General features: G+C 42.1%; 1 protein-coding gene across 1 annotated transcript in view; it reads right to left on the bottom strand.

Annotated features, from left to right (window-relative positions):
* Positions 1-24,640, bottom strand: part of RTKN2 (rhotekin 2) — a 197,841-nt gene that overhangs the window by 94,313 nt on the left and 78,888 nt on the right. The window contains exon 4 of the mRNA XM_029609740.1: positions 11,620-11,673. Within this exon, the coding sequence (XP_029465600.1) occupies positions 11,620-11,673 (54 nt within the window). The remainder of the gene's footprint in view (positions 1-11,619; positions 11,674-24,640) is intronic.

Raw genomic sequence — 24,640 nt, 5'->3', positions numbered from 1 at the left:
GGAGCATGAGAGTATGTGATTGACAGCCTGTGAGTAAATGAGAGAAAGAAAGAGAGCATGTTTGTAAGCATGTGAATGAGAGTCTGTGTGTGAGAGAAAGAGACAGCATGTATGTGTGTGATTGTAAGCCTGAAAAGATAGACAGCATGTGTGTAAATGTCTAATTAAGAGCCTATATAAGTGAGAGAGAGAAAAAGCATGTGTATATGTGAGCGATTTAGAGCCAGTGTGAGAGACAGAGAGAGAGGAGGAAGTTGCAAGCAAACCATCCCTCCCTCCTGCTAATTCAAAACAATCTCAGGGCACCTGGATATCAAACGTTCCCAGGTATGCAGAGCAAAAAATTGTATCTTTGTTATTTTTCATTACTGGGCCTTTGTGTCTGCTATTTTGAAATATTTTACTGGTATCTAGAAATTTTTTATATGAGTTTAATTATTGGATATTCCATTCATCAGCCGTTTTGAAATAATCTGTTCTTTTTGTCAGTATGGTTTTATTGCTACTGATTTTATATTTCTTGTTTTGTTTTATGATGGATGATGTTTCTTTTTTTCCTTTGTTACACTGCATAGAGAGACCCTGGTTTGTTGCGGTTTCCAATTCAGTTTTTGTCTGCATGCTTCTAGTTATGCGTTTTGGTCTCTTTATTCTTTGTTAGGTGAGGGTCAGCACATGTGATTCAGGAGAGGTTTTCTGCTGGCATGTAGTTTCTGTGTAGGGCTCTATAGCAGCCTGACTTGGTCTGTTTTCCTAATAGGAGATGTATTGGTGTCTTAAGGCCTGGTATAATATTTTCAGTGTTGCCTTTTCTTAGGTAAGGTGGTTACTGTTAAGTGCTGGAAATTGGTGCTGTTTTGGTGTGGAATGTTTATGTTTATGCAATTTCTGTTCAGACAGAATACGTATCTTTTTCTTGTGTCATTAATAAAAAATAAAGGTCCAGTATTATTTTTATTATTTCTGTCAAATTGTAATGAGCAGTGTGTCACACATGTGAGCGTTGTTTGTCAGGTGTGTCACAATGGGAAAAAGGTTGAGAACCACTGATCTAATGGAGCCCAGCCCAGAATTTTTATGTCAAATTTTCCAGAATTTTGACTGTGCCTCACTGGGCAATTGCTGCATGCTATTATGCCATGCATCTACAGAATGACCCCTTTAGTCTTAATTCTTAGCTTAAATTTGGAGAAACCAAATCCAAGGGGAGATGGGCAGGTTTCATGAAGACTGACAACCTGCTGACCTCAGAGAATACCTATTACAGGCAAGCAACTCTAGGACAAGCAGGATGGCAGTCCTCACAAATGGAGGAATCCCAAGCTACCAACTACCTTAACGAAAAAAGGGTAACTAAAACAATGTGAAGAGCAAAACAGTTTTCTGGGGCAACAAGCTTTTTTTCTTTATATTTTTCTTGTAAAGAGGCATCCTGGAAAATGCACAAGGGGCTCTAGGAGGGATGGAATTTATTTTATTTATTTATTTATTTAAGGTTTTTATATACCGGCAATCATGAGCACATATCTTGCTGGTTTACATGAAATGGGAGTGCATTAAATACATCAACTAGAACTGTGGTGATCGAAGGAGCAGTTACAAATAACAAGGGTAGCAGAACTTGGATAAGAAGGAAGAGATAGGAAAGAATAAACGGTTGAACGGTATACAAATAAATTAAATGCTATGTAAAAATGGCATGATTAATGGCTGAATATTTGAAGTCCTTGGTTTGTATCTATGACGTGATATTAGATTGTGTCTGGGAAAGCTTGCTTGAATAACCAAGTCTTAAGTCCTTTCCTGAAAGTTAAGAGGCAAGGTTCCAGTCTGAGATCTGTGGGAATGGAATTCCACAGAGAAGGGCCAGCAGTGGAGGTGGCACGATCTCTTAGAGTGATGTGTTTGGTCATTTTCGCAGGGGGAACTTTGAGGGCGCCTCGGTAGACATTTCTGGTAGGTCTTGTCGAGTTGTATACTTGGAGGGGGATTTGTAGATCGAGGGAGATGCGTTGATGAATAGTTTTGAAGATGACACAAATGGCTTTGTACATGATACGGAAGTGGACGGGTAGCCAATGTAACTCTTTCAGAATGGGGGATATGTGGTCTCTCTTTCTTGCGCCTGTTAGTATTCGAGCTGCTGAATTTTGAACCATCTGTAGTGGTTTGGAGTAGGAAGAGGGCAGACCTAGCAATAGGGAATTGCAGTAGTCTAATTTTGCAAAAATGACTGCTTGGATGATCGTTCTGAAGTCTTGGGCATGGAAAAGAGGTCTTATCCTCTTCAGAACCTGGAGTTTATAGAAGCAGTCTTTGGTTGTTTTGTTGATATGGGCCTTGAAGTTTAGCCGGTTGTCTATTATCACTCCTAAGTCTCGAACTTGTGTGGTAGGTAGGTTGGTGAATTGAGTTCTACACCTCAAAGATTCCCCAGGACAGCCTCGCCAAACCTATTGCTCATTAAGGAGTCCCTGTCTAAACACAGTGTGACGTGAATGCATGGAGAGAACGCCTCATCGCAAACTTACAGATCTCCTCAATGGATATCTATCATATATGTGGGTACTGGTGCTACCATGGCTCTGACACAATGAGCCTTGACACGACCAACCAAATCCAGCCTGCCTGGGCACAACAGAATGAGATGTAATCTGGTTAGAGTGCACTTGACAACGGCTTTCCCAGTTTCTTGCTGTTAAAAGAAAAACAAAAAGCTGGGTGGACTTTCTATGAGTTTCAGTCTGCTCCAAGGCTCTCTTGCAGTCGAAACTGTGCCGTGCTGTTCACCTTGGAGGACATGTGGCTTGGGAAAAAATATTGGGAGGAGAATTAATTAAGATGGAATTCCAATGCCACCTTAGGCAGAAGCTTATGATAGGTGCTCAGAACCACCCTTCATGAAAAAACTAGGTATAACTGTGGATAAGTTACTAAAACTTAGAGTTCACTGACCATGCACAGAAGTCATTGCCAACAAAAATTGCCCCTGACAGAAGGGTTAAAGGGGCCCGCCCCTGACAGAGGGGTTAAAGGGGCTCTTAGGGAAGATAAGACCATTGCAGAAAGACTAAATGAATTCTTTGCCTCCGTGTTTACTAATGAGGATGTTGGAGATACCAGTTCCGGAGATGGTTTTCAGGGGTGATGAGTCAGACGAACTGAACAAAAATCACTGTGAACCTGGAAGATGTAGTAGGCCAGATTGACAAACTAAAGAGTAGCAAATCACCTGGACCAGATGGTATGCATCCTAGGGTACTGAAGGAACTAAAAAATGAAATTTCTGCTCTATTAGTTAAATTTTGTAACCTATCAAAATCATCCATTGTACCTGAAGACTAGAGGGTGGCCAATGTAACCCCAATATTTAAAAAAGGCTACAGGGGCGATCCGGGTAACTATAGACCAGTGAGCCTGACTTCAGTGCCGGGAAAAATAGTGGAAACTATTCTCAAGCTCAAAATCGTAAAGCATATAGAAAGACATGATTTAATGGAACATAGTCAACATGGATTTACCCAAGGGAAGTCTTGCCTAACAAATCAGCTTCATTTTTTTGAAGGGGTTAATAAACATGTGGATAAAGGTGAACCAGTAGATGTAGTGTATTTGGATTTTCAGAAGGCGTTTGACAAAGTCCATCATGAGAGGCTTCTACGAAAACTAAAAAGTCATGGGATAGGAGGCGATGTCCTTTCATGGATTACAAGCTGGTTAAAAGACAGGAAGCAGAGAGTAGGATTAAATGGTCAATTTTCTCAGTGGAAAAGGGTAAACAGTTGAGTGCCTCAGGGATCTGTACTTGGACCGATATATATATATATCTCTATAGATATCTATCTCTATCTCTCTCTCTCTATCTATCTATATGATCTGGAAAGGAATACGACGAGTGAGGTCATCAAATTTGCGGATGATACAAAATTATTCAGAGTAGTTAAATCACAAGTAGACTGTGATACATTACAGGAGGACCTTGCAAGACTGGAAGATTGGGCATCCAAATGGCAGATGAAATTTAATGTGGACAAGTGCAAGGTGTTGCATATAGGGAAAAATAACCATTGCTGTAGTTACACGATGTTAGGTTCCATATTAGGAGCTACCACCCAGGAAAAAGATCTAGGCATCATAGTGGATAATACTTTAAAATAGTCAGCTCAGTGTGCTGCAGCAGTCAAAAAAGCTAATAGAATGTTAGGAATTAAGAAGGGAATGGTTAATAGAACGGAAAATGTCATAATGCCTCTATATCGCTCCATGGTGAGACCACACCTTGAATACTCTGTACAATTCTGGTCGCCACATCTCAAAAAAGATATAGTTGCGATGGAGAAGGTACAGAGATGGTCAACCAAAATGATAAAGCGGATGGGACTGCTTCCCTATGAGGAAAGGCTGAAGAGGTTAGGGCTGTTCAGCTTGGAGAAGAGACGGCTGAGGGGGGATATGATAGGGGTCTTTAAGATCATGAGAGGTCTTGAACCAGTAGATGTGACTTGGTTATTTTCACTTTCGAATAATAGAAGGACTAGGGGGCATTCCATGAAGTTAGCAAGTAGCACATTTAAGACCAATCGGAGAAAATTATTTTTCACTCAACGCACAATAAAGCTCTGGAATTTGTTGCCAGAGGATGTGGTTAGTGCAGTTAGTATAGCTGGGTTCAAAAAAGGTTTGGATAAGTTCTTGGAGAAGTCCATTAATGGCTATTAATCAATTTTACTTAGGGAATAGCCACTGCTATTAAATTGCATCAGTAGCATGAGTTCTTCTTAATGTTTGGGTAATTGCCAGGTTCTTGTGGCCTGGTTATGGCCTCTGTTGGAAACAGGATGCTGGGCTTGATGGACCCTTCGTCTGACTCAGCATGGCAATTTCTTATGTTCTAAACTTAAGAAAAAAGTTCCCAATCAGGTCATCATCCAAGCAAACAGCACACAGATGAGATCTCTCATTGATATTGCAGTCCTCAATCAAGTAGTCTCAGTGATTCAGCCAATTCTAAAGGAGTGCACATTGAGGACGTCTCTATCCAGAGCATACAACACACCGGTAACACCTCTCATAAAATTGTAATCCCCCATCAGGTCCACAAGATGAAAAAATTATACGGGCAACACACAGATGAAATCTCTCATGAATATTGCAGTCCCCAATCAGGTAGTCTCAGAGATACGGCCATTTCAAAAGCAGTTCTCACTAAGATACTCTCATATATATTGCGATAACAACCCCTTCGCCAATAATGCATTTATCCCACTAGCAAGCCAGGTCCAGAGACCTTGGGGCCACCCTTGACTCTAGAATGAATTTCAAAAAATTCATTAACGCTACAACCAAAGAAAGCTTCTTCAAGCTACAGGTCCTGAAGCAACTAAGACCGCTCTTACACTTCCAGGATTTCCGTTCAGTGCTTCAAGCCATACTGTTTTCAAAGATCGACTATTGTAATGCTCTACTACTCGGTCTCCCAGCTTCTTCTACCAAACCTCTACAGATGCTGCAAAACGCAGCGGCCAGGATCCTTACAAACACACGTCGCAAGAACCATATCACACCAATCCTAAAAATCTTACACTGGCTTCCCATCCAATACAGAATACTTTTCAAGGCTCTCACCATCATCCACAAATACGTCTACCAACAATCCACACTCCAACTCACCTTCCCTCTCGAATTACATACTTCCGCAAGGCCAATCAGAACTGCCTACAAAGGTTCACTCAAGGCCCCCCCCCCCCCCAACAAATCCTCTGTCCACAACTCTATTCACAAGCGAGCACTTTCGACAGCAGGTCCGCTACATTGGAATTCGCTTCCCCAAGACTTACGCCAGGAACAATGCCATCTAACATTCAGAAAGAAACTGAAAACCTGGCTGTTCACACAAGCCTACCGTTGAAGGAACCTCTTTCAACCAACATTGACTCTCACCCTCCTACCTCTCCCTAATCCCTCCCCCCCTCCCCATTTCCCTCTCCCCCCCCCTACACACCTCCCCTCCTCCTCCCACTGGACATAACAGGTTAATAATTCACCTAGGATAACTCCCTGTTTATGTATCACTAATCATTTTGTTTATTGTTTTTTGTTGATTATATTTATCACTCTCCAGTTGTTATAGTTTAAAATCTGTCCTGTCTTCCATCTCCCTTGTTTTTTACGCTCCCTGTTTAATGTAACTTTACCTTTCTACCTAGATGTTAATCGTTTCCCCCTGTTCTATTGTAAACCGGTACGATAAGACCTGGTCTTGAGTATCGGTATAGTAAAAGAAGTTAAATAAATAAATAAATATTGCATTCCTCAATCAGGTAATCTCAGAGGTTTGACTTTTTCAAAAGGGGTTAACACTAAGATCATCTCCCTATTGAAATGGCTGAATCATTTAGACGACCTGATTGGGAATTTTTTTCTTAAAAGTGTGTGGATGATTTCAGTGTGGGGAGCGGAGGACTTAATTGATGTTTTGTCTGACGTCATTTCCGGAGGAAGTATAAATGCCCTGCTATATCGCCATGTTGTTAACTTAGTGTGTCTGAAATCAGACCGCCGAAGGACCTTAGAAGACGCCTTTGTTGTTGCTATTAAGGGAATATTGTGGACTCAAGGATTGCTCTTAAGGGAAAAGATGATTGCCCCCTGAAGCAGAACCGTGGGGTTCGAAACACGATCGTGTTGGGACTTTACGATGAGCTAAGTACCGCAATTTTGCTGATTTTCATGAAAGTAATGCTATAAGTAAATTTTCAATTGAGATATTTTGAGTTCCCATGGCAATATGGACTGATTTTAGTGAATTATAAAATCCAAAAAATAGTTTAAAGATATAATAATAATAATAAAGTAATGCGACCTTTCCATGGTGGGTCTGATTGATATACAGACTTGTTGCGTATTGGTCCTACAAAACCATTATAGTCTTAGCATTGAATTGTATGTATGTGGCGCATTATAATCATAAAAAGACTGACCAGGAAACCAGTTTATATATTTTGTACTTGTACTTAAGGTTTCTGGAGTACAGTGTGTTAGGGCCGATTTTGTTGTAAACAAGAGACAGACACCAACTTATGAATCTTCAAGGACATGCCAAAAAATACAAGACAGCCATTCAATAGGCAAAAAAACCCAAAAAACCTAAAGGGTTGTTTTCTCAAACTAGCAACACACAAATGGAAATTATTCAAGGTAGTAAAAACCCCTCCAGATCCGAATCTCTCTCCTCTACTCCCAAAGGGTCTGTCAGATGATGGTTTTACCAAATTGACTCAAAAGATTCAATACACACATCTTCACACACCATTCCTTTCCCTCACCACCCATAGGCCTATTTAATGAAAATACATCATGCACATCTTCACCTATTACAAATCAACTACATTTCACCCAGACTCTATACCATTCTCCAAGTTTGGGATGATCTCCCCAACCAGGAGAAGATTTCTCCAGAGAATCAATCTGTCTCCTTGTCCATTAGACTTTATACCACCAAACATTTGAGGCAGGTCCTGGACTCCTGGCTGGTTTCTATAATCAATGATATGCTAACGTAAGGTTGCTTGCCATCCTCATTTAAAGATGGAAAAAATAGGCTCAGACCCCAAATCTTCAATCACTACTGTTTAATTTCCTGCCTCCATTTCCTATTCAAGTTAGTGGAGAAAATAATTTACTTTCAACTACTAAACTTCCTTGAGACAGCTGATTCTCTCCATGTTTACCAATCTGGCCTCAGGAAAGGCCATGGAACAGAATCTGTCGCATTATACATAATCAAAAGTATCCATCTGCATGCACACCAAGGTGGCGACCCCCTTATCTTTCTTGAACAGTTCATTATATCCTATGATGCTAACCATCTGCTCCCTACTTTAGCACCTAGGAACCATTAGTATAAATGGCACAGCTCTCAAAGGGTTCAAATATTTTGTGATCCCAATCCATCTCGATCCAGTCCGAGAGACCATATGATTAGGGTATCACACGACTCCATATTCTCTCTAATCCTCAACATCTTTCTCTGCCCTATCTGCGACATCATTCAGTCCTTCAACATTGAATATCTCTTGGCAGATGACATCCAATTATACACCAAAACAGGGACGTACCAAGCCATAACCACCTCCAATCTACACAATTGTGTCTCAGATGTAGTTTAATGGCTCAACAAATATGAACTTAATTGCATCCCTTCCAAATCTGAACTCCTCTGGATAAGCTAACAAGAACTTTCAACTTTACCTTCCTTATCAGACACTCTTATACCCCAAAGACTCCGTACAATCTGAGGATGCAACTTTGTTACCATCTCATCAGGATCCCAGATTCATCTGCACAACTCCTTCAAGAAGCATTATCTAGTTACTATCATACATTCATTATCAACTGCACAGACTTCTGTAACGCTCTTTCATGGTATCTCAACATACCAGCAGAACTACTGGCTGGGGCCAAATTCTACCACCATGTGAAGCCAAATCTGCAAAAGCTGTACTGGTTCCCAGTTGAGAGCAGGATTACATTCAAAACACTATGCTTTATCTTTGAATGCTTAAATTATGTGTCTCCTGAGTACTTGTCCTAACAACTGCTCACCTCCACTCCCATGAGCAAACTTTGGCCTCCCCAACAAGCCCTTCTGTCCTTATCACCTCTATCATCAGCAAGATTAACATGCACAAGACTGAGTGTACTCAGTTGCTTTGCACCCAGAATTTGGAACAAAATTCCTCTAGATCTACAATAGAAACTTGTTACCTCACCTTCTGGAAAAGAAAGTCAAAACTTGACCATTGGCTAGGCTTTCCCCCGAGCTCCATTGCAGAGACTCTCCCTACTGCTACTAACCTATTTACCTCAACAACTGTTATAACTACAAGTTTCCCTTCTGAATAATTGCCTTACTAGGCTGTTCTTCGTCCTGCCGTGTTCAGTGCATATAGCATCATTCTTAAGAATTAGTTATCTAATTGTTTATCCCCGTTTGTTGCTTCCAAGCCTTGATCTCCCTGTTCAATGTAATGCATCCTTGTGCAAAGGTTATTGTTTGAATGTAAACCGAGGTGATTTGTAACTTGTTACAAGAATATCGGTATATAAAAGTGCCAAATAAATAATAAAGACAATATATGTTATATAGTTACAAATCTTTCAATCTTGTGCTCAATGTATCTCACATATATGTAATCCACCTTGTCCCTGGAAAAGGAAGAATATCAAATGCTATAAATAATTACATCTCATCTGTTTTACAAAGTATTAAGAACCAAGAAAACTTTACGTATATGCAGTTTTAAATTTAAAATACATTGAGAAAGATGCTCAATGTTCTAATAGCAGTATTGGTTTAGGAGAAAACTGGATTTTCTGAAGGTTGTTTTATTTCAAATCCACACAGTCCCGATTCATCAGATGTGAAGAAATTCTTTTAAAAAAGGAAAGTGCTTTTTTCCTCTTGTGAGCACAGTGCTCCATGTCAAAGGGTCTGAATTTTAAAACTTTATGAATCTAAGCTGCCACTGCAATAAATAAATACACAGAATTATAATATTGCCCGATATTGCCTATCAAGATAATCTGTAAGCTTTAGAACTTTGGATTTCCACAAAAAGTCCATCTTGAAACTTATCTGGCTTCAGAACTTGCAAATGCTTTTCTTTCACTGTTAGCTTGAAAAAGAGCGGCAAGTTTGTGAGTTTATTGTTCCATGGTGAGACTGCACCTTGACTACTGCATGCAGTTCTGGTTGCCGCATCTCAAAAAAAGATATAGTTGCACTGGAGAAAGTACAAAGAAGGGCGACTAAAATGATAAAGGGGATTGAACAGCTCCCCTATGAGGAAAGGCTAAAGAGCTTAGGGCTGTTCAGCTTGGAGAAGAGATGGCTGAGGGGGGCATATGATAGAGGTCTACAAAATCATGAAAGGACTTGAACAAGTAAGTGTGAATCGCATTTTAGGATAATACAAGGACTAGGGGCACTCCATGAAGTTGGCAATAGCTCATTTAAAACAAATTGGAGAAAAATCTTTTTCACTCCATGCATAATTAAACAGTGGAATTCATTGCCAGAGGATGTGGTTATGGCAGTTTAACTGGATTTAAAAAAGGTTTGGATAAGTTCCTAGTGCAGAAGTCTAGGAGTGGAGGAGTAGCCTAGTGGTTAGAGCAGTGGACTACGAACCAGGAGAGTCCCGCTGTCGCTCCTTGTGATCTTGGGCAAGTCACTTTACCCTCCATTGCCTCAGGAACAAACTTAGATTGTAAGTCCTCTGGGGATAGGAAAATACCTACAGTAGTTGAATGTAATCCACTTTAAAGCACTGTAAAAAGTGTGAAAAGTGGAATATAAATCTAAATTTAAAAAAAAGTCCATGAACTGCTATTAATCAATAAGGATTAGTAAGCTTGGGATCTATTTAATGTTTGGGTACTTGCCAGGTACTTGTGACTTGGCTGCCATTGTTGGACCCAGGAATCTGGGCTTGATGGATCCTTGGTCTGACCCAGTATGGCATATCTTATGTTCTTGTACAAGACACTGTTAAAAGGGGTAGCAGAAAGGATTGGAACCCCTCAATAACAAACAATTCAACAGAATGGATACTAAAATAGGCATTCTTTGAGAAGGATTAAGACCACATTTAAGTGAGGTAACTTTTTTTCTTTTTAAATACATGTATAGATTTATGTACACATACAGATAACATCTATATACAGCTGTACATACACGCACAAAAAATTTAGCATAACCCACTATGAAAACAAATCATAAATAGTAAATACTAGGAAAAACAGCTAACAGGAGCTACCTATTTATGGGTATAAAGATTTTTCAGCTGTTCCCACTCAAGGAAACAATACAATTGGGTACAAGTAATATAATCGTTACCTATTGCAGAACCACCGCCATTGTGGTATTTTGTATAGCAAACATGTTTCAAGAAAAATGCATAGAAAATGATATAAGTGTGAACCAATATAATAACGTTCAGGCTCTCAATCCTTGCTGTTTCTGTTTCACCTGTTTGCCATGTTTCAGAGAACCTTTGGCAGCCAGGACAAGATGCAAAGGAGAGTATGAGGAAGAGGAAGTCTCATCTGTAGCTCTGTGCTTCAGTTCCCAGATAAGTGAACTTTCTCACAAACATTTTATATACTAAGCTTCATCAAGCAATGTTTAGGGATTGAAAAATGAAAATAGCAAAAACATTGTTTGTTTATACCACCCCCCTTTGGCTAAATTATTAATTGCTTATACAGTGGAAACCAAACTGATCTTTTTGTTGTCTGATTTACTTTTAAAGTTAAAGCAATGAGTGAAAAAATATACTATTATAGAAAAATATCTAACTGGGGTGGAAGAGTGAAGAAAGATGAAACTATTCTGTAGTAAATTTCCTCTTGAAAAGTAAAGTAAAATAGCAGCTACTTCACGTCTGGAACTAATTTAAGGTTAATCTCAATCACATGCATTTGTGAAGATCTGATTGACATGTAATTATTAATTATATGGACATATAGACAAATGCTTATATGCAATCACCATATGCGCGCACACACACACATTTTAGTCAGAGTTGAAATTTTGCACAAATGCTGGTCACATACTTTCTTTGCTGCTGAAATGATCAGTATCTTTCCACATGAGTGGTATTCGTATAGCTGGTGAGAGAAAAAGAAAAGAAACAGTTTAGACATTTTATGCAACATCCATTTCAGAATTAAACTAAATTATATTAAACTGATGTTGGTAGAGGCAGAGCTTTGTCACTGAACTCACCAATTTCTACCAAGAGATGTGTATTTGCAACTACTTCTGTTTAAATCAGGGCAATGAAAAAGCATAACCGTTTACTTGTAACTGGTGTTTTCTCAAAACAGCACTTCAATGAGCCATACAAATAGAGATCACATTCCTTAAAACTTTAGAAAGCTTCTGATCATTTGCTGGGATTTTCCTATGCATCACTAGATCAGAGGCTCCTCAATGTACTGAATTAATATAAATTGGAAAACTAAAGCATCACTCCCAATGGGAAGGCAGGTGAGTTGTGTGGCTCACTGCACTGTGGTCATCAGAGAACACTAAATATAGGAAAGCAGTTATGCTTCCTCTGATAAGCAGATGCAATGAGCCAAAACAGATATGACTCAATAGCCAAGGAATGTCATCCACAAAAAAGGGGAAAAGATAAGAAATGGACTCCGCCAATGGATGGGAACAAAAATATTTTTGAGGAGAAAAAAAAATTGTTTTATGCTTAAAAAGGGAATAAGACACACATAGAACACAAAAACAACTCGGGAAACCAACAGATATGGACCTGAAGTAAGAAGGGCGATGGCCTCCACTCCATAAGTCAGCATGTAAGGCAGACAATCCACACTGAGAATCCTGGAGGGAAACCATATCAAAACAATGGTGACTTGGTGGGAATGCAAGTTGATTGTTCCATTTTGGCAATCTATTAATCACTGGATGAATCAGATATTTCACACCATAGTATTGTTAGCGCCATTGTCCGCCCTGTTAAATGCACCTATTGAGGCTCTAAATAGATATCAACAGAGGCTATATATGTATATTTTGCTAGCTGCCAGAATTGCTGTTGCCCAATGTTGGAAATCCAATAAAATTCCCACCTTGAGTGAGGTAAGGATGAAGTTGCAAGCATACAGTCATCTGGATTTCTTAACAGCGGTGCAACACGATCGTCTACCCTCCTATAGACTGGTTTGGCGAACATTAAAATCCCCAGGGGGGATAAACACATAGTCGCTTCATTGGTTGTTGAGGACTTCTAACCACGGAGCTCCAATTAAAAGACAAATTCAGGACCAACCATCTCATTGGATTGCGGAAACCATTCTGAATGTACACAACAGGGGACAGCAACGTACCGAAAATATAGCAGGACGGGGGGGGGGGGGGGGAGGAGACAGGGAAGAGGGAATGGGGGTTACCATCCATTGGCGGAGTCCATTTCTTATCTTGTTAATGAAGAAAGAGAAACAAATCCACAGACATTGTTTATTTCACCTTTATGATTTATTGTACTATTCTGAATAAGTGATAACTATTGTCTGTAATTGAAAATTTCAATAAAATATACAAAAAACCCCACAAAAAACAAACAATGGTGACTTGTGAATATGTGGATAGTGCGCCAGAATATAGCTGTGAATCTCTTTAAAGAGCTAGATCTTTCAGTTGCTAACCAGCATCTTCATGGCCATGACAGAATAGGCCTTCACATGCCCTTTTAAAAATTCAACATGTAAAGAAATAATGAGAGAAGCAATCTGATATCCAATTAGAACTGGCATTCTTTGGTATTGAGATGCCTGGCCTGTTCAGGCCAAAAGAAACAAAAGCTAAGTGACACAGTATAGGGGTGAAATTCTAAAAAGCACCAAAAAAAAAAAAGAAAGAGCAGAATCTGGGGGCAATTGTACCTGATAAACTTCAGGTGGCTAAACAGGTAGATAATTTGATGGCAAAAGCCAGAAAGGTGCATAGGGAGAGGAATAGTCAGCAGATAAAAGGAGGTAACTTGCCACTGTATAAGCCCCTGGTGAGCCCTCATTTGGAGTACTATATGCAGTTCTGGCATTCACATCTTCAAAAAGGATATAAAAACAGTTGGAGTTAATCCAGAGGGTGGCTACTAGAATGGTCAGTAGTTTTCATTCTAAAAGATATAGGGACAGACAAAGATCTAAACATATATGCCCTAGATGAAAGGCAGGATTGGAGAGAGATGATAGAGGCATTTAAATAACTCTAAGCCTCCTGATAGTTTATTTACAAGAAAGTTATCTGGTTTGTAATTTAAAAATTAAAATTAAATATGTACATACCTCCCTCTAAGGCAGTGATGGCGAACTCCAGTCCTCGAGTGCCACAAACAGGCCAGGTGTTCAGGATATCCACAATGAATATGCATGAGAGATTTGCATGTACTGTATGCAAATCTTTCTCATGCATATTCATTTTGGATATCCTGTTCATAAGATAAAACCGAATCAGATCTTCATGAAAAACTGGACCCTGACTTAGCAAGTTCCTGTATGCTGGAAGTTGAAGGGGCGAGTCCCCCAGGAGCCACTAAAAATCTGCATACACGGTCTCCTGGGCCAATCTGGAACCACCAAGAACACCATCCCTTTGTGGTACTCAACCCTTCGGATCAATCTGCCCAATATGAGCCATGGAAGAAAGGCATACAGCAACTTGTCTTCCGGCCACTCCTGCTAGTGCAGGGGCATCGATCCCCAACGATTTCAAATCTCTCCTGCAACTGAAGAATCGCAGAACTTTCGCATTGCGAGAAGTCACTAGGAGGTCTAGCAACGGGGGGACTCCAGCGATCCAGAATCAGCTGAAACGCCATGCCTGACAAAGCCCATTCTCCTGGGTCCAGACTCTCCCTGCTGAGAAAGTCTGCTCTTACGTTGTCTTTCCCTGCTTTGTGTGAGGTTGAGACTATCTGGAGATGCACTTCTGCCCATTCCATAAGTTGATCTATTTCCTGCAACACTTGCTGGCTCTTGGTTCTTTCCCTGCCGATTGAGACTTCTGCATTCCAGAGCCTTTGCTTTGTCAGCCCCCCAATTAAGAAGGCTTGCATCTGTTGGCAGTACTAGCCAGACCAGTGGTGCTAGGAAACTCCCTTCCTCAGATAATCTGCTTGTAGCCATCACTGCAGTTGGAAGGAGACTTCCTTCAGCAGGAGAGAGATGCCGGAGGGGGTGCGGCTAAGGGGCCTGCCCCTTAGTGTGCCCTATTTCACAGCCAGGAGTATGACTAAGGATGTATTCTTTTGTTGGATTTCTTGTGAGTCCTAAAATGGCTGGTAATAATATTGAGATACTTTTAAATCAGGGTAGATACAGGAACTACCGACCAAAAAGTCATCTGCAAGGCCATTGCCACTGCATCAAATGCTTGCTTAAGAATAGTCTCAATCTTTCTATCATGAACATCCTTTAAGAACACTCCTTCTTCCATGGGAATAGTGGTCTGCTTGGAGACCGCACACACAAGTGCATCTACCTTCGGAAAATGTAAACGCTCTCTTGCCACTGGATCCAGAGGCTACAGGGCTTCCAAAACCTGACCCCCTTTGAAATTAGACTCTGGGATGCCACATCAATATCAATTAACTTTTGAATGGCTTCCATCATGGGGGATAAATAAAAGAGGCCTTACGCAAGGAAACCAAAGTGGGTTTTTTCCTCAACTCAGACATAGCATCTGCCCCAGGAACTCCAAGCATTTTCGAGGTCTGAAAAATCAGAGCTGGCAGTTTATTTTTATGAAAGAACTGTAGCATAGTTCTATACGGTTCTAATCCTGGAGGAATTTCACCATCTTCAAGGGAGTTAGGATCGGCGTCACCATCCATGCCATCCAGATCTCCATTGCGAAGTCCAGCTGCCGCTCTAGCAGTACTCTGGTGCTTAACAATAGGTCCCAGCAAGGTTCCTACCTGCAACTCTACTCAGAGTATTCGAGAGGGCTGAAGATTGTATCTGGAAAAAGGACTGAAATGCCTGGAAAAACTCTACCCCACAAAAAGATAGAAGCATACAATCCAGGAGGTACTTGAGGCATACTCACAGAGCAACCATCCTTTGCTAAGGAACCAGTTAGGGGAGTTCCAAAATTAGGCACTCCACCTGAGCCGACTGCTCTCATGCCTACATCTGGCTGGGAAGAGCCAGGCTTAGGGAAATCAGAGGAAGGCAATTCTCCCTGTGCATCCAAACAGTGTGACACAAGTTAGCAGGCACTCCTGGCTGAGATGCCCGAATATGACAGCAGTGCAAAGAGCAAGGTGTGTAGGTTTTTTAGGCATGTGCCATTATGGCAGACAGTGTGCTTGAGCGGCGGCTGGAGGCGTGTGTCTAGCTTTTTTTTTTTTTAATCCAAAAAATACTAGGCGTCCAACACTTAGATATCTCACACCTAGGCGTCCCAAAAATAAGTGACATAAAACAATTTAAGCACACAATAAAACTTATGCTCCCAGGTAAGCGTGCAGCCACCTAACTTAGATACACATAATGCTCCTGGACCCCCGCTGGACTTTTGGCAAGTCTTGTGGGGGTCAGGAGGGTCCCCCAAGACTTGCCAAAAGCCCCTGGTGGTCCAGCAAGGGTCCTGGAGCGACCTCCTGCACTCGGACAGTCGGCTGCCAGTATTCAAAATGGCGCCAATAGCCTTTGCCCTTACTATGTCACAGGGGCTACCGGTGCCATTGGTCAGCCCCTGTCACGATAGGAGCACAAGATGGCGCCGGCCATCCAGTGCTCCTACCATGTGACAGGATCTGGCCAATGGCACAGATACCCTGTCACATGGTAAGGGCAAAGGGCCATCAGCACCATTTTGATTAGTGGCAGCCGACGGTCCGAGTGCAGGAGGTCGCTCCCCGTGCCCCCACTGGACCACCAGGTAATTTTAAAACTGTTTTGGGGGGGTTTGGGAGGGTGGGGGAAGCAAAGGGGTCATTTTTAAAAAGAGTCGGTGGCCCAAGAGCAGGAGATCGGGCCCGGGGCTTCCACTGGACCACCAGGTACTCTTAAAAAGTTTTGGGGGGTTCGGGAGGGTGGGGGAAGGTAAGGGTTTAGGGGTTGTTTTGGTGTGCTGGTTTTCCCGCCCTCCCCCCAAATAACTCCCGTTAGTGGACACGATTTTTCACGATAAATCGGGGGAATTTCTATTGTATTGCGCACTCTTAACGATTTAAAAAAATATCGATTTTTTTAAATCATCAAAAAACGATTCACATCCCTAGTAGAAACCCAATCATGCAAGCAGTAGTTCAGCTGAAAGCCTACCAGCCCACCCCAGAGACAACTTGGTGCACCAGTGATTTCAGTCCCCCAACACTTAATGTCCCTTGTCACTAAATAGTACACAACATATGACATTCTGCAGCGCTCACCATTAATCCTATGTCAGCAGTGCTGTGTATTAATGCAGCAGTTCTCGACCTTGCTGCCATTGGCACAGGTGTCATCTGCCATCACAGCACCAGGCACTGGTTCAGCATTGGCCTAGCATCATTGCTGTGGCATGCTTTAACATCCATACCACAGCATGAGTCGTCATTGATTCTGCTGGTGTCCGCAACTATGACCATCACCCACTGCAGATTCCAACTGTGCCAATTCCATCAGCACTCAATGCCTTACTGTGTCAAATGATGCTAGATACTTGATAACACCAGATGGCACACCTGGTTAATAAAGTATTAAAAAAGAAAAAACTGAAAAAACTACCTAAAGATAAATGAGGGATAAAGTATGATTGCTTACCACAAATAGTATTTTCCATCAATAGCAGGATGAATTAGCCATTACATGTGGGCGACATCATCCAGTGGAACCAAAGAAAAAGGAAGAGCAAAAAGGGGGAGAAGTAAAGGTGCCAAAAAATATCATTAGTTGGACCAGAACATATTTAAGAATGATTAGTGTCATAGGAAAGGAGGACCCGTCCCAGTATGCACCCATGCTTAGCTACGCAGACGCGATACTGGAGGCATACAAAGAATATCAATGCTGGTGCTGGCTAAACTATGACGAAAAGTTTAGAGATAAGATGGAAGAGAACAGAAACATGTCATGGGGACAGATGTGGGTTTATGGTTGCGGCAGATGACCAGCAAAGCCACGGAAACAGGCGTGACACACAGAACAGGGAAGACAGGCAATGGGCAGTCAGCACCAGGGAGTAATCAATGGGGGAGGGGGGGGGGGAAGTGAAAACAATAAGGTATGCTGGAGATTTAATAAGGCAGGATGCACCTTTCAAGAATGCAAATTCAAACATATCTGCTCCGTGTGCGCCGCACCACACCCGGCAAGTAAATGTTCAAAGAAAGGCCCGGGGCCCGCGGGGAGTTTTGGCGGAAGAGGAAAGCAATAATGCTTTCGGCAAGGCACCTTCACCGGTGCAATTGGCAACTATCACCAAACGGCTGGCAGAATACCCTAGACGAGCAGACGCTGCCAGGCTTAGGGAGGGTTTCCAATACGGTTTCAGCACACCTTTTCAGGGGAAAATTAAGAGCGCAAACTTAGGAAATTCCTTTTCCGCAGTTAGACACACGGACGTAGTGCGACGAAAGGTCAATAAAGAAATTGAAATGGGTAGAATGGTGGGCCCATTTGTGGACCTGCCGTTCCAGGATATGATGTTGTCACCGTTGGCGGTAGTGCCAAAGAAAGAACAGGGGGAGTTTAGACCAATACAGAACTTGTCATATCCACCGGGCAAGTCTATGAATGATCATTTGCCAGAAGAAGCATGTAAGGTGCAATACGCATACTTCGACGAGGCAATTGCTCTGGTAAGGCAATGCGGAAAGGGGGCGTTAATGGCGAAGGCTGACAAAATCTGCTTTTAGATTGCTCCCGGTGCATCCCGACAGTGGCAGATTCACTCTCTAGGGCTAAGTGGGATCTTTTTCGCCAACAGGTGCCAGAGGCGGAAGAGGAAGGAGTCCCAATACCGGACCGTTTATGGCGAATTGGAACGAGACCGAACGGGGATTGCTGAGGGTGTCCGTCGCCCCCGCGACATGGAAAGCCTACTGTAGGGGGTTATGCAAGAGTGTAAGAATTCCTTCAGGGGCAAGGAGGAGCGACAGGGGCGATATAAATCGCACTATATGCTTGGCTTCTATCATGGGCAAAGAAGTCGGGCATGTCTAGGGGAGCCATGGTAAATCAGTTAGCTAGATTTCCCTTCTTTACAAAAGCACAAGGGTTAGGGGATCCACTTAACTTCTTCATGGTTGGAAAGCGGCTAGCAGGTTGGGCAAGAGGCGGCATGGGAAGGCGATAAGAGAAGGCCAATAATGCATGAGGTATTGGTGCGCTTATGGTACACGGTACCACAAGTATGTACGGAGGCATTTGAGACAATATTGTTCAGAGCGGATTTCTGCACAGCATTTTTTGCGGCAATTAAGAGTGAGTGAATTAGTGGCAACATCGAAAAAAGATAGTGGTACTAATGAATTACTGTACAGCAATGTTCAGGTGCAGGGCCAGCACATCAACCTACGAGTCCACAAATCCAAGACAGATCAGAGGGCAAAAGGGGTGGAAATTCGATTGGCACGGGTGGGGTCACAGGTAACCTGCCCAGTGCAGAATATGAAGAACTATCTGCAAGTAAGGCTTAAGGGCGGGGCCCACCTGCTGGTGCATAAGGATGGTGTCCCATTGACAAAGTTTCAGTTTGCAGCAGTTTTACGTGGGGTACTAGATAGTATAGGGTTAGACCCTAAGGAGTATGGAATGCATTCGTTCAGAACTGGGGCTGCGACAAGTGCAACGCAAGCGGGTTTGCCAATGGAAACCATCCGTAAGATCGGTAGATGGCAATCGGCAGTGGCCAATCTGTATGTGAGGCCGGAGTTTGCACAAATGGGTAACTAACTTGATTCGTTTCACCCGCAAGTCCGTGGAGACAAAGGAAGATAGCATGGTTAATAGGACATTTCTTTGTACGCTGGGCAGCCAAGAAGGCGCAGGAAAGACCATACGGAGTGCATTTGGGCTTGGCACCATGGGGTGTCAGCCTGAAATGGATGGGAAGGTCAGGAATGAAATGGGAGCAATTGCTATCGGATCTGCAGGGCAGGCTGAGCACATTGCAACGGCCAGATGTGATAGTCATCCACCTAGGTGGTAATGATCTAGGTGTACATTCAGCGAAGCAATTGATAGGGTCTCCAGATCTCTTTTTGTCATTTCTAAGAGAGATGACCCCAGGAACAACTATAAAATGGTCAGATATCATACCTAGGATTAAATGGCAGGGTAGCAAATTGTGGGGCAGGAAAAAGATAAACAGGCAGGTCGGCTTATAGGCCCAGAAGAAGGGCGTGCAACAAATAAGACATGAATGGGCGGATGAGCCATGTTTAGGCCTATAATCAGCTGGATCGGATACATCTATCCGAAGTGGGTTATGACTTATTCAACAACTCCATACAGGAAGTGCTGGAGCGGGTATTCAGCAAGGTTAGGCCGCAGTAGTTGTGGGGGCTGGGTCAAGTGAGGCACTGTCCCAGGCTGGTGGAGGGGGTACCCGAGTCGGTAGGTAAATGGGAAACTTGAGGACACTGTGAGGGCAAACCGGAAGTCCTCAGGGAAGGAAGAGTGCATATAGTTGGGCATGGGCTACCGGGAGGAATGGCCCCATGGCTTGAACAGTAAGATGGTGGCGGACTGGCTTAACACGGCGGACGCTGGCATGAAGCCCGTATTACAATATGGTTAAACACACCAACGACTCTGGTACCGGTAATGTATTACGTTAATGATTTAATAAATGCTGCGGCCTTGTTTTCACAAAAGATCGGAGTCTGAGTAGAATGTTGGGTGATATGTGAATGGGGATCAAGAGTCCGGGGGGCGGGGGGGGGGGGGGAAGTGGACACGAAGGTGCAAGCTGCCAATGTTAAGAATTAGAATTATGCTGTTGGCACCAGATGGAAATCTTTGCCATTTGAAGATTTTCTAGAGGAAATTAATATATCCTTGGTGGCTGTTGGTAAGTGAAGAATAGCAAATACTGTGTAATCAGCATCCATACCAGTGATTGAAGGCTGAGAGATTGGGATGAAAGGGCATACTGTCGTGTTGAGTTACAGTATCAGGACCTGATGCCAGAGGTATGGAAGAACTGCTAGTAAACGTGATAAACGCATACCAAATTTATCTGGGCCACACTAGTCCTATGAAGATCATGTGGGCTCAATCTCATTGTCTTGGCAATGAGTGACATTGTTGGAAAAAGGATACATGATGCTTTGGCTCCAATCAAGAACAAAAAAGTGTTTTGTGCTTGCCTGGGATTGCTTGGAAGAATGGAACAAAATTTATTTAGTTTTGTGCTTTGTTTTGATGCAAAAAGAGGTCCACTGTCAGACCTCAGAAGTGAAAGAGTTTGTTCGCTGACTAATAACGAGACCACTCATGATGTTGAAACATTGCTCGAGATGATCCTCTAGAATATTAGAAACACCTAGCAGGTAAATTGCTTGATGTCATTCTGCCCAGTTCCAGATCTTCAGCACTTCCCAGTCGAGAAACCACGATCCTGTTCCTCCCCTGCTTGTTGACAGAACATGGCAACTTGATTGTTTGAATCAAATGCTCTTTATGCAGAGGAACTGCATGAATATGGTAAGAGCATGCCATAGCGATCTGGCAGAAAATGTCTGTGGAGACCAAAGACCCTAGGTACAGAATTGTGCCAAACGTTTGGTTGAGGCGTCTGTTGCAAGGATGAGCTGATGAGGACACAACCGGAGTGGAGCATCTTTCCTGGATTACACATGGATGCAACCACCACTGTTGGTGCGATTCATATTAGTGAAGATAGTGGTTGAGTGAGTTGATCCCACAGATCTCAGTCCCTTAGTAGACCTAAGTGAACAAGTGCCACCGTGTGACTTAGCAGTACAAGAAAGCCTTCTGTTGTTGGACCTCGGATTGGCAAGCTACGCCAGAATTAGCAAGATCATGGTTGATCTCCAATTGGTGGATAGAAATGCTTTTTGAAGCAAGGAGTCTATGCGAGCTCCTATAAATTGAAGGCTCTGTGTGGGTTCCAAGTTGAACTTCTTGAAGTTTATGAGAAACCTAAGCTCTGAAGAAAACATATGGCCACGTCCAGAGAATGGAGGACAACTTCTCTTGAATTTGCTGTGATCAGCCAGGAATCCAGGTATGGGAAAACCAGAATGCCCTGGTGATGGAGATGTGCTGCTACTACTGCAAGACATGTGGTAAAGATTCTGGGGACAGAGGAGAGGCCAAATGGAAGGAATTTATATTGGTAGTGGGACAAATCCACTTGGAATCATAGGTAATGGCAATAGGCCAGGTGGATTGGTATAAAAGTATAGACGTCAGATCCAGAGCACACGTCCATTCACATATTGACAAAGATAGAATTGTGCTGAGCACACTCAATTTGAACTTCTGGAGGAGCTGCAGGTTCAGAATCAGTCACAATATCCCCTAACTTCTTGGGGATAAGAAAATATCTGGAGTAGAAACGCTGCTGGTGTTGCATTAGAGGATCTCCACCACTTGATGCTGTAAAAGAGATTGCACCTCTAGATGAATCTGATGGAGATGAGAAGGATCTGGTCAGGGCCGTGGAGGTTGGGAGACATACAGCTAGGAACCATATTAAAACAATGCCAAGGACCCATGAGTCCTTGGTTATTTACTTGGGCATTTTATATATTGTCACTCCAAAAGAAGATCACAACGCTTATTTGATGCCACTGGTCTAGGAAATGCTCAATTTGGCCCACTAACAGAAGGATAGGATAGGGATTGGACAATGGTATCAAAAACTGTGCCCTGGCTTAAGCTGGGCCTATTGGCTTGTTTGTGTTCCTTTTGCCTAGGTCTGGCCGGAAGTTGTTGATGCTGTGCTGGAAGAGGATGGAGCCAGTAATGTTGCCATCTATGAAAGTAAGGACTTTGCAGTCGGGCAGGTTGTTCCAGCACCAAGGAGAGAGATTGGACCAAACCAAACATATTTGTGCCCAACTGTAAACAGTTGTGATGGTGCTCTACTAAACGACGGTATAGAAAAAAGTTTTAAATAAATAAACAAACACACACCACATTTTGGTCCTTTATCTGCGAGTCCATTTATCAGATTTTCTCTCCAAAGATGTCATCACCTAAGTGTGGGAGGTCAGCAAGTTTTTCATGGATATTATCTCTAATGAAACTGGCTTGTAGCCATGCCATGTAGCATGCTCCAGTAGAGGCTGCAGATGCATGTGAAGCAGAGTCAAAGGACTCAGACAGAGCATAGTAGATGTCACACCACTTCCTTAACTTCTCAAATGGCTGGGGGAGGGTATTCTATTCAGCAACAGGTAAGTACAATTTTGATATATGAAGAGAATCATGAAGGTATTAAACCATATATAATTAATGAATAGCAATACTGGCAGAGATCATTGAGCTCTGCAATGTTCTTTTGCCAAAACTGTCCCGAAGTTAATAATCTTTCCCTGGTTGGAAGTTATAATAAATGTGTGTTTTTTCCATATCTGATTCCACTATAATGGATTAAAGTGGAATATATAGTACACCAAATCCTGGAGAGCATTGGACTTGAAACTTGGGGAGGCAAGATATATTTTGTTTATTTTTATATACAGATATTCGTGGTAGCATCATACTGGTTTACAGATACATTTCAATGAAATATACAGCAAATACATAAAATATATAGGCATTTCGCATTGTTTTAAGAGTAGTGCCTTAAAAATGTCATGAAATAAGATGGCAGGTTCCGCTAGGGTATCCAGAATCTTTAAGAGAACAAGGAGTTTAGTTTGTGGAACTTTTATCTTTACAGACATGAAAACCCAGTACTGCTGCCAACTTTACCAATAAATTTGTAATAAATGAGGTCTTTTGGGGGGAGAAGAGAGCTTCAGAAGATCAAATATTCCAGTGGAGTCTCCATCAGTGGTAGTGGTTAGCTTAGCCAGGACTCCAATGATAAAAGAGGAGAAGGATCAGGTTTTAGAGGGGACCTGATTGAGGTTTGTTTATTTATTTTTATAGACCAGTATTCATAGGAACATCATATCAGTTTACAAGGAATTTATATGCAGTACATGGAACAGGGTACATGGTAACTTGGAGGAGGTTGTGAAACCGAACTTGATTAGAATAGATTTATATCCCCTATAATTACCAAGTATGTATATAAAGTGTAGGGCCTGGATATACATATACATAAACAACTTTGTAAGAGTAGAGGAGATACATACAGTAGTACAATAATGCACACAGTACAAAAAGCAATTCAATAATACAAAAGTGTACGGTTTCAGAGGAGCAGCCTGGTCCATTGCCTCCAAGCAAGTGGACTATGCTGCAATCAAGTATCAATGAAGATCCTTGAGGTTCTGATGATGAAAACACATCAAAAGATCTGTTTGGGACTCCAAATTGAGGAACCACAGAAGCAATAGTGGGAAAAAAAAGGTTTGAGTATTCCTTCTGTCTTTAGCTAGTGAGAAAGAAATTTCTCACTAACCCTGAAATCTGGTCATAGGGCTGCTGTGTCAGTTTACCTGGGATTAGCAGAGAAGCATCTTCTTCTGAGAAGAAGTTCTTTTTTTACTCAACGCACAATTAAACTCTGGAATTTATTTATTTATTTATAGCTTTTATATACCGGCATACGTATAACACATCATGTCGGTTTACAGGTAACTGAGAAAGGAAATTACAATGATCGATGGAAGAAGGATAGCTAGATAAAAGATAAAGGTAACTTTACAGTAGAGCGAACGAGCGTCGTAGATAATTTGGTTAAATAGACAAAATGAACTGATAAACGCAATTACATATAATAAACGATATTACATATGTACAATAGGAGGCAATGCAGGGATTGGGCAGGGGGTGGGGAGAAGGAGGGGATGTGTATGATGCGAAAAATGGCAGTGGTGTGTTAGGGAGCAGCATTAGAGAGGGAGGTATAAGGGTATATTGGGCAGGGTGGGTGGGGAAGGTGATGAGGTGCTGTACATGGTAAAGGCGTTCCTTA

The sequence above is a fragment of the Rhinatrema bivittatum genome, chromosome 7, assembly GCF_901001135.1.
Source record: "Rhinatrema bivittatum chromosome 7, aRhiBiv1.1, whole genome shotgun sequence".
Taxonomy (NCBI): domain Eukaryota; kingdom Metazoa; phylum Chordata; class Amphibia; order Gymnophiona; family Rhinatrematidae; genus Rhinatrema; species Rhinatrema bivittatum.
This window is presented reverse-complemented; position numbering and strand designations above follow the sequence as displayed.